Source organism: Pundamilia nyererei, unplaced genomic scaffold, assembly GCF_000239375.1.
Source record: "Pundamilia nyererei isolate P.nyererei 1_Seehausen unplaced genomic scaffold, PunNye1.0 scaffold00084, whole genome shotgun sequence".
Classification (NCBI taxonomy): domain Eukaryota; kingdom Metazoa; phylum Chordata; class Actinopteri; order Cichliformes; family Cichlidae; genus Pundamilia; species Pundamilia nyererei.
In genome coordinates, this window is record NW_005187485.1 from 616,371 (window position 1) to 631,604 (window position 15,234).

General features: G+C 41.4%; 1 protein-coding gene across 5 annotated transcripts in view; it reads right to left on the reverse strand.

Moving 5' to 3' along the window:
* fhod3b (formin homology 2 domain containing 3b) overlaps positions 1 to 15,234 on the reverse strand; it is a 92,145-nt gene that overhangs the window by 36,540 nt on the left and 40,371 nt on the right. For all 5 annotated transcript variants that reach the window (XM_005738431.2, XM_005738430.2, XM_005738429.1 and 2 more), the window contains exons 4-5: positions 2,638 to 2,705; positions 48 to 153 (exon numbers count right to left, since the gene is read on the reverse strand). In XM_005738431.2, the coding sequence (XP_005738488.1) occupies positions 48 to 153; positions 2,638 to 2,705 (174 nt within the window). The remainder of the gene's footprint in view (positions 1 to 47; positions 154 to 2,637; positions 2,706 to 15,234) is intronic.

Here is a 15,234-nt window from a genome sequence, read left to right on the forward strand (position 1 = left end):
TGTCAGCTTCACTGGTGCAAAGCTGTGCCGTTCTGCAACGTACATACCCCTGAGGATGTAATTCTGGTAGTTCTGGTCGGCTTCGGCTCCAACTTTTATCAAACACGTGAGTCCTTCGGCCACCACAAACTCGTGCACAAGGTCTTTGTCATCCTGGCAACAGAGAAAAAGGAAAATATCCAAGATTATAAACTCAAACATTTTATTTATTTTGTGTGGATTCATAACAGCAGTTGCCTCGAGAGGGCACTTCATATTGCAAGGTAAAAAAGCCAGAAATGAGAGCATCTTATATGAGCAAGCATTTGGTGACAGTGGGAAGGAAGAACTCCCTTTTAACAGGAAGGAACCTCCAGCAGCCAGAGAGAGCCAACATCAGAAAAGAAAAGACAAAAAACCCCACAAACTATGGGAGAGAAAAGAAAATGTAGCAGCATATAAATGCATGGCACTCAGTGCACTATGGGAAATCACCCAGCAGCCTGAGCATTTAGCAGCATAACTAAAGAATTGTTCAGGGTCACCTGATCCAGCCCCAACTATGAGCCTCATCAAAAAGGAAAGTTTGAAGCTTAAACTTAAAAACCCGACAGTTGCTTCTATGGGCACTGAAGGATGGCTCCAAATGAAACTCAGATTTCATAGATGCCTTTGTGAAAATGGCCAAATTTCTAGCAAAAACAAACATGCTTACAGCCTTTTGCTGAAAACAGTTTTGGTCTCAAAAGCTAACACCCTTTCATATCAACTGTATGGGGAGCCATTTTTAAATAACTCATTGTTTTAATTGCATTAACTTTAACAGTTATGAATAATTAGAGGTACCTATGCTGAGCAATGTGGGTACAAACACAGGCAGACACTGTATGGCTACTAGCTCTCTGCTAGACTTCATGTCTAACAAACTCAACATCTCTACCTCGTTTTTCATGTTGGTGCCTTTTGAAGTATTTTAAATGCAAATATCTGGCAGGTACCGTGGCGTTCTTGTGGGTAACTGTACTAACAACCTATCCAAACAATGTCTTCTTCAGTTTTGGTGAGGGAAACTCTAGCATTTTATTTGTATGTCAAACAGCACTAACTAACTAAACTCTGTGTCTGGGTGATACATACACATTTTTATATAAGTTTAAATAAAATGATGGATAAATAAAGTAAATGAAATGATGTGAGTGAAGCACAATGAATGTCACGGTGGCTACATCCATTTTAATATACAGTTTATCTGTATTTTTTACTTTATACTATTATATTGATAGAGTTATTCTGAGCATTATATACTTAGCTATAAGGCTAATAAAAAGTAAGCTTAAGAAGCACAGTAATGTGATAAAATCAGCTCAAGAATCTAGTGAGATAATTTATGCTGATCTTTAAAGGCACGATTTACCCAAGAAAATGTATTTTCTCTTTGGCCTGCAGCGCTTGGTTTAGTGCAGATAGTCACTACAGAAAGGTCCATCTTATCTTGATCATATTATAACTAAATGAATGCCACAAAAACAAGAGAGCTGGTGACTTAATGTGAGCAAATTAGAGTAATTTCATCTGCGCACAGGGGGTAAAACCACTGGTTAATCCTCCTGCAAAAAAGATTTACTAAACAACACTTGTAATATTTGTTTTACTGCAGGCAAAAAGACTATTTCTTGTAAGAGAACAGCTACAGACACACTTTACTCATTCCAAATCATCAGCTGGTTAACACTCAGCAGAAGTTTCTCAAATTCAGTAAAAAGTGGCTGCAGATGCAGTGAGAAGTGCAATCTGTTTGCAGCTTGTTCAAATGGATTCCTGTTGCTTCGGCCCCTCCACTTCATCCCACATTTTGTCCTTGATGACAAAACCACCTGCACCTCTCACACCTGTCGATGACTCCATAATTTAAGGCCAAGCATTAGGTTTTCCGCAGGATTTAACATTTTCTGATGCGCTCTACTGTTCAGATGGGATCGAGAGGAAAGCAGCAATAAACACAGTGGGGTGGTCAGGGCTACTTCTCCCCCAGGAGGAAGTCTAAGTGCTTCCAGAACATATTTACCATATATCTGTGATGGAGACTCCAGTCATTTGGCACAGCCTAAACATACAGGCGTGCACTAAAGAAACAGAATGACCAGCAGTTACTAAACTCATACATGTGTATTACAGAACTGTAGGGAAGAAAGACATCGATCAGAGATATTTTACAAGAATTGTCACTGTTCTCTACAGCTGATAACTCACAGGGACACTCAGAGTGTAAAAAGTAAGGTATATTAATATATCCTGAGCATATATCAATGCCTGTTGCTCTCTTTTCCATTTAACTGTCAGTTATCCCTCCCCCTCTGCGACCGACTGCCCGCTAGCCCAGCCCAGAGTGTGAAGTATGACCAGACCTGAACACTCCACAGCTGCCACGAAGGCAGACTCTCAGCAGCACAACTCTGCCTCAAGAAAACAGTAATGTGTCCAAGTGCGAGCGTGAATGTGTGCACTGACTTCTTGTATGTTAATGCGTTTAAATTGACCAAAGAATTCACAAGATTTTGAAAAAATGATTATGAGAAACACAAAGCACTGTGGGGGTTGAATGAGGTGCAGTTTTAAGATGCTCTTACTAGACATCAGCTAGAATGAATAAATAATTACCTGAAAAATCTGCTTGAGGGAAAAGAGGGCTCTCCGCAGCTCCCGTCCTGTTGAGTTGTAGAGTTTTTCTGTATGGAAAGAAATCAGGGGTGAGTGGAAAAAAAAATCAGCTGACAGTCACACATGTGGTATGTAATGTTACTAGACTTGCAGGATGATTCTGACTTTGCTTTAAAGTAATGTGTTTTAACTGCATCAAACTTGACGTTTCCATGGACTGAAAATGTAGAGAAAACCCCTTCATCGTGCACTCATTGGAAGCAATTATCCCCAGTGGTTAAATATGAAAGCTATCCAAAAAGAGAAATAGTGAGAGCAAAACAGTAGGAGCAACTCAGAGAACATCTGCAGTGAGTTAGAGAACAGAGGATGTTTCCTGCTAACATCATACAAAGTCATGCTGGAAATAGCCACCACAAAGGCTAAGAAACAATACATGCTTTAATCAGTTATGGAAACTCTACAGAGCAGTAAAGGAGAGTTGTGACTGACAGCAATAAAAGCATACATTTCCTGCAACTGCTATTGCCCATCCTTCTCCCTGCATGCAGTTTGCAAAGTTTGCCAGCGAGTGGCACCGTTGAGCGCAGATTTAAACGCTCAATCATCACTGCTGTGTGAACTCGCTCTGACTCAGCAAAACCTGCCTGCTACTGCTGCAGATACAGCAACACAGTCCAATGCAGAGCTACTCTCTGTTGGCATCTTATAGCTGTATACACAGTTTCACTTGAAGGGATAGGTGTAAAAACATTAGTATGTACAAAAAAAGAAAAAGGCATCATCAATAAGGCTCACTCTCGCACACAACCACACCACAAAAACATGACCAGCAATACTTAGAACACACAAACAGGAGAAACAACATATTGCTCTGCATACACCCTGCACACACAAACTCTGAGAGAGCTGCCATTAAATGAACTGTGAGAAACACACACTGACGAGCATATACAGATGGGATACAGAGCAAGAGGCTCCTATTCATTATTGTTGCTTGCCTCCTCAGCTGTAGAGCAAATCCCTTCAGCTGACAGAGAAAGAAAGAGAGCAAGAGGAAGGAGTGGGTTTGTTTTCTGCCAGTTCTGTGGACAAACAAAGGCTACTTCTAGACCTTCTAGAGAATAGACCAGACAGAGTGAGCACTCGCGGTCTGGTGCCTTTTCGGTGTCACACAGCATTTTCACAGCATACATAAAAATTCACACGCAGCAAGAGCTAGAACAGGGAGGTCCACTAGGACAACAAACATCTGAGGAAGGAAAAAATTCAGCCAGAACAACACTGTAGTTATTAACACAAATAAATACCTTACATTTTAAAATATCGCCATGCTTACATCTGTCTTAATATTGTTTAATATAAACTTGGCTCTAAATTGCATTCCTAGTTTAAAACCTGCTGCCATGTTCCAGGACGTGTTATCGCAAGAAAAGGTTGTCCACAGTAACCCTACACACTTTTAATAACGTGATCTACTCGCTCTACAGACAGACAAGTAACTGGAGATGCAGACTTCCTGGGACAGGGCCACATGCGGTTCAGAGGCTCATGTTTGACGACATTGTTGAAATCATACATCTCACTATTCAATTCTAGCAGAGTTCATTATCTTTAAAGGATGTCTTATTTGCACAGTAATGCGTGACTTTCGTGGTATTCAGTATGACTAGACCCGGGCCTTAAATGCTTTGCACATTCAGTGCCGTACATGACTCAAATGCCTGATAAGCGTTAGCCTTCTACGGAAGAGTCCTAGCAAGTCACTGGCAGCAACATCCAGAAGGAATAAATCTCTACAAGTCCAGAGGTATTAAGAAGGGAAGCTGTGTGATGTTGGTAATTTATGTCTTTAAAAATAACAGGAAGGAAGTGAGACTGGACCTTTTCACTTTACCCCCCCCCCGAACAGTGTGTGACTCCAGCCTTAGCGAATCACCATTGCCAAGTCTCCGCTTTGTCTTCTCAAAGCTGACACATTTTTGTAATTGGATCGGTTTTATTTTGTTTTATACGCTCCTTTTAATCACTGTCATTATCGTGGTTAAGCACATTGTAGTTCTATTGATAAAAGGAAAAGAAATGTGAATTTTAATAGCACAACACTAATAATGGTATAAATCGCATTGAGTTTTATGGCTCGAAAACAAATAAAGATAAAATAATGCCACGTATTCTGAGTCTTTGTATTATGACTACTACCGTGACTGTGCCATTATATCTGCACTGATTGAACATCATGTAAAAACGTGCCAAAGCTTTTTAACAACTCTTTCTCCCCTCGAGGTCAAGGTAGGGTCATACCTTATGCCCGGCAGGAAGATGACTAAGAGTTCAGATTAGCGATCTCTAAACAGACAAACTCTCTGATCACTGGGGTGGAAAAACAGAGCGAGATAACTCTGAGTTACTCATCACACCTTCAACATACAAATCAAGCCTGATTTGTGGTTCTACTTAACCTCAAGCCCTGAATCAGTGTGCCCTTTTTCTTCCAAAAGTCTTTACTGCACTTCCACGTTAATCAGTCAACAGAGTGCTATAACAGTGATGCATCAGCACATGGGTTTCCACTGAGTTTGACTAAATCCCAGTAGCATGGCGTGTGTCGGTGTCTGTCTGTGCGTGCGTGCGTGTATGTCTGTCAGCAGCGGTAAGACTGAGAAAATTCTTCCACGTACAGCTCCACTGCAGCTTTGCACAAAGGGCTTGTGCTTCTCTACTTAACCATGTAGTTTGTACAGCATTAAATTTGTCATAAAGTTATTCCTGTGCAACATTAAATCAACTGCAGGAACAGACAGTTCCTTCCCTGTCCCCGTCTACGGTCCACACACCGATGCACCTCTCAGAGGCCCATCTCTAATGAGAAATAACTCAGTGGAGATTAGTTCCATACCATTTGGCACAGATATGCACCCAAACGTATGGGCCCTCTGCGCTTCTTTATTTAGGAAAGAAGTTTTGGAGTGGGACCTCGTTTATTTACAAGAAATGTTTGTGAGTCATGTTCACATGAAACCACCTGACTATTCAAACTCGACAGTTTACTACATTGGCCATGGATTTGTATTGAGGGCTTTCGCAAACCAAATGTTATATGAACAAAGGAAGACATGTGGGATTAGAGCTGCCACAAACGATTATTTTGATAGTCGACTAGTCACCGATTATTTTTGCGATTAGTCGACTAATCAGATCATCATCCATTGGACGTACAGCGTACAGCATATTGCACCAGCAGCATCTGCTCTTATATAACTATCACTAGCTTACAGCTTTAAGTGTTTCAGGTATGTGCTAACTAAAAATAAAGACAAGATGATAGTTTATTAAAGTTTAATGAAATTTGCAGATTGTTTCGGTGAAGTTTAATAAACTCCTTGCTATCTAAACTATAACAGGACACCGGAGTAAATTCTCCAGCGTCTCACACTTCTGATAATCAGCTGTCTGCTTGACATTTATTCAGCTGTGTAAAAACTATAACTTTAATCTCAGCCAAACCGATTTACTCAGGAACAAATAAAATACTGAAAAAAGCCAAACAATAACATGTTTAAGTTATCTAAGTGACTTATATATCATGTTTAACCTGAGTAGTGAAAGACGGCGGTGGGTTTGAAAACGATTTGCCGGGACTCCGGTGTTCTCAGGGCTCTAGTTAGCCTTGCCCCCGGCTAGCTATCGAGCTAGTGGGTAACAGACGTCTCCGAAAACGTCGGAGCGCTTTTGAAAATATGCGGTGATAAACTGAGCAGATATTTGAGGTTCACACAGCTACATTCTCGCCTGAAAATATGTTAAATGTTTATTTTGTGACCCAGAAAGAATAATAAGAGTAATATTAAAACTAACTAGCTGCCGCCATTGTTGGAAACTGAGCTGGGCTGCGCTATGAATTCTGGGACACAGCTTCTTCTTCTTCGGGGTTTAACGGCAGCTGGCATCCTTGTACATGCAGTGCTGCCATCTTCTGTTTCAGTCCGTTATTACACTCTTAAATCCTACTACTTATTCCAGCGTCTTTTGTGATCTTACAAAGCTTCAAACGACACGTCGACTATTAAATCAGTCGTCGACGATTTTAATAGTCGACGTAATCGTGACTAGTCGACTAATCGTGGCAGCCCTATGTGGGATAGCACATAGTTTGCTCACATAAAAACTTTCTGGGCATCGTTCAGTTTTGATTGAAGTTCAGCTGCAGATAGAAGCAAAGCATCTCTCTGCAGTCTAACCTTACGATTGCTTTAATGTACTTTTTTTTTTTAATGTCATGTCGAGTCATGTTGCTCATTACTCTTCACACCCTAAAACAAGACGCCCTCACCGTTAAAACAATGGGTCTGAGGGTGCATCTGAGGTCTGGTTGCTCATCTTTCCTGTCATCTTCAACTTCACCTTAGGCTTTTACTGACAAGCCAACCGAAGACTGCAGAATGATTCAATGCAGTGAAAGTTCTTTCTTTGATGGTTCTTGCTGATGCACCAGAGAAAGCAGCTGTTTTCCTCTCTTAAACGGCAACACACCGTTGCATTTTTCTCAGTTCAAATAGCTACAGGGATGTAATGCATTCATAATTATAACAATCATAAAAGTAAGAGCAGGATTTTCATAATTGTCAGGAATGTGCTCAGAGCGGAAGAGTTAAGAAAAAAAACTGCTGTGGTGGGCTGATACATTCAGACAGGCCAGGACTTCAGGGATGGTCACGCTGCTGCTGAGAAAGTAAATCTGTCCTTTGCTGCTTAAATACCTTATGATTCAATGTGTCATTGCCAGCAAATTCCAGCTTCACGTTTCAGGTTTGTATGAGTCACTTTTTCATTGAAATCTCCATCTCAACCTTACCCTAAAACCCACCACCCACTGTGGTCCAGCTAACAAATGAAACGATAAATAGCGAAACTAATTTGCCAACAAAGTCATTAACCTTGCAAACACTGTTCACATGCCTTTATTCCAGAACGCACTGTAAAATGAAAAGGATGACTACTGCTGCTTATGCATTGCGCAGCAGGCGGAACGCATAAACCACATCCAAAGCACAGCCAGGAAACCCACAAAGACCCCACTGGGCAGGACAACCCCGCATACACTGGTGTAAATTAAACTCTGTTTGCTTTTTGGAGTGGATGTGTCAGAGTGGATGTTGAAGAAAAAGATCCTTAACATATTGTACTGCCATGTAAATAAATCTTTTTCCTTTTATACATGTTGCACAATTGCATCAGAAGCTTTCATGTGGGATGCAGAGATGGGAGAAGGTTGAGAAGCATGAAGTATGGTGTGAGGCCTCAGACAATTTTCCAGCAGACTGGGGGGCAGACAAAACTCTTGTGTTTATATGTTAAATGCTTTGAATTTTACTCTGGACTATCTAGACATCTGACCTCATCACTGTCTGTCAGACTAACAATGACTGGATGAGTATTTTTAGCTAAAAGCAAATCACTTTAGTCTTTCATCACCCACTTAACCATTCCATCTGTGTGTGCTGTGCTGCTAATTAGCAAGTTTACACAAGTTAAAAACAAAAACATGTTTGAGTGACGACGTAAGAAAAGTTAAGATGTTATACAATACTCGAACATGTGACCTGGTTAGAGCGCCAGGTTTACCGAAAGTCCTCATAACATCAAAAAAAGAGAGAAAGAGATAGAAAGGAAAAATGTTTTTTTCATATGTTGTTACTCCTGTTAACATGGTGGAGACTTTTCCCATTTCCCTACCTGGAGTAAACTTAAAGAGACTCATATTTTTTATTGGACTCTACTTCTTTTAATAGCCGTTAGCCGCTGCGTAAATGCTAACTTAATAAATGGCTAATGTGGTTATGCAATTGGTAATAGTTAAATGGCTAACATGGTTAATATGTGCCTGTTTACTTCACTGAACCAGGGGCTTTACCGACCTCCCAAATTTCTAAGTAAAGACCAAGTTCAGTAAATTTAAATGCTGTTCATGTGTTCAGCTGCTGGTGAGGGCAGAGGCTGCTTTCCTGTCTGTCTGCACTGCTGCCGTGTCAAGGTGTGAGAAAGAGGAGGCTAAGGCAAGCACTGTTGATATTTATGCTGTACCAAAGTAATTGTTAGCATCAATTAGAATCTGCATATTGACTTTTTTGACAACCCTATAAGGTACCTCCTGTCAGCTTGATGTCAGTGAGAGCAAAGATTAGGAAAAAAACTGTCCTAAACATAACAGTCTGACGTTTTGGCCTCACAAGGTTTACTTGTATATCACCTTTGTTTGAAACTTTGTCCATATCTAAGATCAGATCATCAAATGACCACTGTTATAGTATATTACAGTATAGTCGCAGAAGCAGCAATGTCGTAGCAGTGTTTCTAAGCAGCAAACACTGTGTGTAAAGCATTGCCAGGTTAAATAGGAGGACAGCAAAAATTGACATCTGTTAGTGTAGCAACAGTGTGCAATTCAAGCTGTCTGCCATGTGGTGCACGAGCTGCTTTGATCACTTATTACACTTCAGGCACTTCCCACAATATTTACTTAAAAAAAAAAAGCATCAGTTCTCGTGATCCTGGTTAAATCAACCAACTAATAACCTACAAACTACATGAATCAAGATGTACCGTAGCTTCACAACATTAAAGTTTACTTAGCGCCTCAAAGTTCTGTTCAGCTCAAAGCTAGACCTTCAGTCACAAGCCACTGCCTGCCCACGTCTGAATTTAGCCCTGTCCCAGGGAGCCAGGAGCTGTTCCACTGGTCAGTAAAGGCCACAGACTCTGCAAGAGGTCAAAGCTGAGGTCAGACAAACTGTAGCCATCTGGGAGAGCACAGTCTCACATGAGCCAGAATTGCCACATCACTAGCTACCATGTCTAAGGATGAAGGAAACCCTCTTTCATTTTCCTCTTTTGGTATTTTCATGAGAAACTTTTGAGTTTACAGTATCCATAATGGCCCTCTGCAGTCACGAAACATAACAGAACAACAACATCAACACTGCTTCCTTTTCATTTTTTCCCCTTCCTTTTCTCCTTTCTCACTCGGTAACGGAAACCTTGTGTTCCAAAATTTATGAAGAGAAAACACAAGTAATTAAGGTGGAAGACCTCCCAACACGTGCAATGGATTGCAACATTTTGCGGACTGGGGTTTCTCTCTGCTGTTTTTATCCCCTACTCTCTGAGGGAAAACATAAGGTGAATGATGGTTCAATAAAAGCAGATTATAGCACTCAGGTGGAAATCATTAAGCAGGAATGCAGGTATAAATAAGATCAATTCCAACATGTTTGGATTTTAAGTGCAGGATCAAGACAATTTTACGGAAAATATCTGTATATGTGTGGGAGTGTGTGGGCACTAAAGTGCGCTACACATGTTGCGCACATGCGGGAATATGCGCACACTCACCCAGGCAGTTTACAAAGTGCACAGAGGAATAAAGACATTAATTAATTTGTTCCTGTTGCCTGGAGTTTATTCAAATGCTTTGGAAGCTGTGATAGAAGACATATGGAGTTGATGGTTTAGATTAGAGGAAACTGACTCAGGGCCACACAGACTGGAGAAGACTCTGTCACTGGCAGCAAGCCGTACATGGACCTACGGGGTGTGAAAGTCTCAGAGCAAAGGCAAACTGCTGAGGCTTGGAACAAGATCAAAATCATCAAAATAACTAGTAAATGTGAACTTAATCTACTGGGGAAAAAAGAGCTGACATACAGTGCGAGACCGAAAGTCAAATATGCGTTTCTGCGCCTAGTTTGCTGTCATTAATACAGATCGATTCTACATGAACGACGTTCAGCAGAGATCTTACGAGGTCGGTGATAAATTATGTCTGGAGTCCCAGCACAAAAGCACATGTTCTTTGAAGAATTTTAATGACAGTGTTAGAAACATGCAAATAAACCATGCTAATTTATTTTGATGCGATTTCCTCCACAGATGTTGCACCTACCTGGACTTCCTCTGCACACTGCGCAGAATGAACATTATCTACATTCTCATGAGAGCGGTAAGGGGATCGGGTTTCTGGTCTGCAACACTATCCTGGCAGAGGCATTTGATACCAAGGCATACCACAGCCAAGTTCCAATAAACACAAAAGTCGGCTCAGAGCTCAACAGCGCTCATTGTCCCACGATGGAAGCGGAGATACTGAATTGTTGTGTTTATTGATGTGTTTACATAAGGCTTGGAACGGAGTTAATGCTTTTGTCAGTTGCGATAATTCTTCCAGAAGGTAGCAGTAGCATTTGTCTTTTAGCTTACTGTTTAGATTCATACAGCCATTCATTATTCTTTAGACGCTCCTCTGCAGACCTCTTACAGGGCTACTTATCTCTGGTTAAGTCTCTTCAATAAACTGCATGCTAATTATCCATCAAGATACTATCTGACACTGTCAAAGAGAAACAGAAGTGGAAAGTGATGGTGGAATCTGCAGAATTCCAGACAAGGAGAGAGACATGACAGCAAGGCCAGTGTGAGGACAGACAAATCTTTCATTAGTGCCCGCCTGCTTAATGAGTCATTCCTTAGCTACCAGGTGGGGTGACCCTCACAACATAAATATCCTCATGCCCCCCCCCTCCCCTTTTTCTTCCCTCCACTTTTTGTGTCGTTCACCCTTTCACCTGCTCAGCAGGGTTCCCCCATACTCACCAGCACTGACACAGATACGTAGTGGAGCGAGGGGAGAAGTTAAAGAACGCATCCATTCAACATACCAGACAAAAGCCTGACACAGATATAAACGAGGGGATCAACATTTTAAGTCCATCTGGTGTAGGTGGACCGTGCAGCAAGGCCAGCTGCAGCAAGGTTCAACCAAGTTACCGCAAACCTGTGGTAACGGCTGGGGCGCAGCATTATTATTTTTGCATCTATATGCTTCTCTAATAAACTGTGTATATAAAATTGGAAGGAGTTTGAGTCTAGGCTATTCCCCATGTGTTGCTTGGCAGCTGCTTCAGGGCAAACAGTTTTTCTTACTGCAGTAAAATGTGCATATAGATGCAAGGCCAGATGTCTAAAGAGGAAAGTTTAAAATCTCACTTCATATATTCCAATTCTGTCACATGTGCGCAGATGCTATAGTTCTGGGTTTTTAAAAAAAAAAAAAAAATTTTATCCATAAAAGACAGATCCACAAAGCCAAGTGCTTTACTCAATTCAGACTTTATGATCCTTAAAATCAAAAAACGCTGTATTTTATGTGCTGCAATAGAAGGAGAATTTAAAAGTTTTTCTTCCTTTCTAAAGTTGAATTGGAAAATAGCCAAATATCAGCAATACCCTCGGTGACTCCCCCCTAGCAAGCTTTACCTCCCTTCCTCTCTCAGCCCTCTTGGCCTCTCTGCCCCCGACTTTCTCTGCTCCCTCCTATTCTTAACAACCTGACATGTGGGGAAAAACACCAGTGCAAACTGTGTCCAATAAACACAGTTGTGCTGAGACCACATCTATTTCAGACTGTGCTCTAGGAATAGGAAGTGAACACATGAGTCACAGTACACCATCTCAGTGACCGACTACTCTTAATGGAAAGGAGATGTTGAAGCACCTGATTTCTACACAGACTGGATCCTCTGCTGTCTGCTGCTGTCCTCTGTAGCACCTGTGAGGAAGAGTTTGAAATAAGGATACACTCTTTCATAGCCCTTAATGCCTCCACATAATTACTACCACCAGCCAACAAGTTGTTCAAATGTGTTGCGCTGGTTATCGCAAAGAGAATGTATCTTCTCTCATTTTAATCACAAACATCACTACTTAGCTACTGAACAAAATAGCCCTGACTGAAAACAGCAGGGCTCAGCTTAATGAGAAAAACTCAAACTGTACAGTAAATGAAGCACAGCACCAGTAAAGAAACTCCCATCAAGCCAGAAACACCAAGCTCCAAATACTACTCATTTATTGGCTGTGAGAAGTCTTTGATCCTGATACAACAATCAAACGAGCTACAGGTTTTGTAATGAGGAAAGAACTTTATCAAAAATCCTGTCCAGCTTGTTGGTGGACATAAAACGAGGCACCACTGATGTTCTGCAGCGATCACAAATAGCTACCATGACTATGTCGGGCATTTCATGAGCGCCCCGTCATGACAGATTGTTGCATCTTGGCAGCGGCTTTGTGATGCTGACCTGGGTGTAAAGCGTGATCTGACTGTTGACAGGTGACAGCTTTGGAAAAGGGTGAAGTAAGCACTATTATTGACAACCAAAGTGTAAAGATACAGTGGGCAATGAAAGCCATTCTCTGATTAAAGAGGCATGATAGCCATGCATGAGGCAGACTGACAATGGAAGTTTTAAATATAAGATGTATAACAGAGTCAAATCTAAATACTTTAACAGACAGCAAATGCAATGAAACCTAACACGAGGCACTTTCATCCTGAGGAGGTAATTATCTGTTTTGTCAAGAAAGTGTTTTGTTTGGACTAATACCGCTTTATTCCCAAGTGTTACTGAAATGAATATAATCCATTCTTGGCACAGGCAATCAAAGGACTCAAAGACCTGTTTTGTCCTCTGGGGCTAACCTGTTTGCCCAACTGGAACAAATTCACCATAAACATGACTGACTGCTTTCTCGTCAAAATCCTACTTAACAATGCCAAATGACTAATGTGTTCACTTTTCAATTCCTCATGGATCATATCAGAAATTTTCCACTCATGTTAGCAGCTGGCAGATAAGGATCAAATATTTGCTTGGAAAGCCAAATAGGTATGGTCGATGACCTGCCTATTGGCACGGTAAATGTTTTTCCCTGGTGCTTGTTTTTCGTGTGGGCTTCGATTGAACGTCTTTCTGCCGGCTGTCTTCTACACATTTTCTGTACATGAGCCCGTGTCGTGACATGTGAACGGTGTAGCAATGCAATGCAGCTGCTTGGCTTTTTTTAAAACACCAATGCAAACAGAGGCACATTTCAGTTACCAAAGCCCAGTTTCTCTTTGTTGCACCGTGCTGCGAAGAAAAATCTCAGATATTCAAGCATGTCATCCTCCCGGTCACTTCACCGAGGAGGGTCAAGTGTCACTGGGCCTCACAGTATCCCTGACATGTTTGGACTAGTTTGAATAAATACAGTGATACAGCACTCTGGATCACTGTACCACAGTGGGCTTGCCTCCCAGTGAGAAAGTAACTACAGCCCAAATGAATCCTACTTTGACACACTCAAACACACACAAGAAATTCATGTAGCCAAACTTGTATATCAGTTTTTCCAATATTGCCATTTTTACAGATGGGAAAAAGAAAGTTTTCACCGGATTCTATGCAGTCCTGTGAAAAAAAAATTAAGTGCACTCTTACTGCTTCCATAGAAATTATGAAGGTAATTAGCAACCAGGTTCTGCACTTAATAATTAGTTAACCATAAGCAAGAGTGAGTTTAAAAGAAGTTGGGGCAGTTCGCTGGTCTGGAGCATTCAGGTGTGTGTTAACACAATGTGACAATCTTCCCAGGACTGGACATCCTGGCAAACATCCCACAAGCTCAGACTATGCAATGCTCAGAGAAACTGCAAATCACTCAAGAGCTACATCTCAGACTCTCCAGGCCTCAGTTAGTATGTTAAATGGTAAATGGTAAATGACCTGTATTTGTATAGCGCTTTACTAGTCCCTAAGGACCCCAAAGCGCTTTACACAACCAGTCATCCACCCAGTCACACACACATTCACACACTGGTGATGGCAGCTACATTGTAGCCACAGCCACCCTGGGGCGCACTGACAGAGGCGAGGCTGCCGGACACTGGCGCCACCAGGCCCTTTGACCACCACCAGTAGGCAACGGGTGAAGTGTCTTGCCCAAGGACACAACGACCGAGACTATCCAAGCCGGGGTTCGAACCGGCAACCTTCCGATTACAAGGTGAACTCCCAACTCTTGAGCCACAATCGCCCCCGAGAGATCAAAGTTCATTACAGAAAAAAGACCACCTTTAAGATTGAACTCCTCTATAAATCAAAGTATTCTAGAGTCAAACATAGAGACAGCTGTTCAACAGCTAAAGCTGAATCAGGTCACGCACCGGGACAGTGATCCCAAATACAGACAAGATCCGAGGTGTGACAAAAGTCCAGACCTCAACCGGATTGAAATGCTGTGGTGGGACCTTAAGAGAGCTATGCATAAATGAATGCCTGGAAACCTCAATGACCTGAAGCACTCTTGTAAAGAAGAGCGTGCCAAAATTCCTCCCCAGCGATGTGAGAGACTGATAAAGTCATACAGAAAACGATTACTTCGAGTTATCACTGCTGAAAGTACTTCTAGAAGCTACTGAATTATGGGGTGCACTTAGTTTATCCGAGGACTGCAAAGAATCCTGCGATAAACTTTCTTTTTCACATGACTATATATTATCGTATGTGCATGTGAAAATTTTAAGTTGTGCAATGCAGATAAAATGCTTTGTATGATGTGGAAATGGTGAACAGCCAATTCCACTGTTTACATAGCTTTATGTGTATGCATGCATAAAGAATATTTGCCAATACATAAACATCGGAATTTTTTATTTTAATCAGCACCAGCCCCAAAAATCCATTATTAAACCATTGTTTGTTTTTACACTTTTCACAT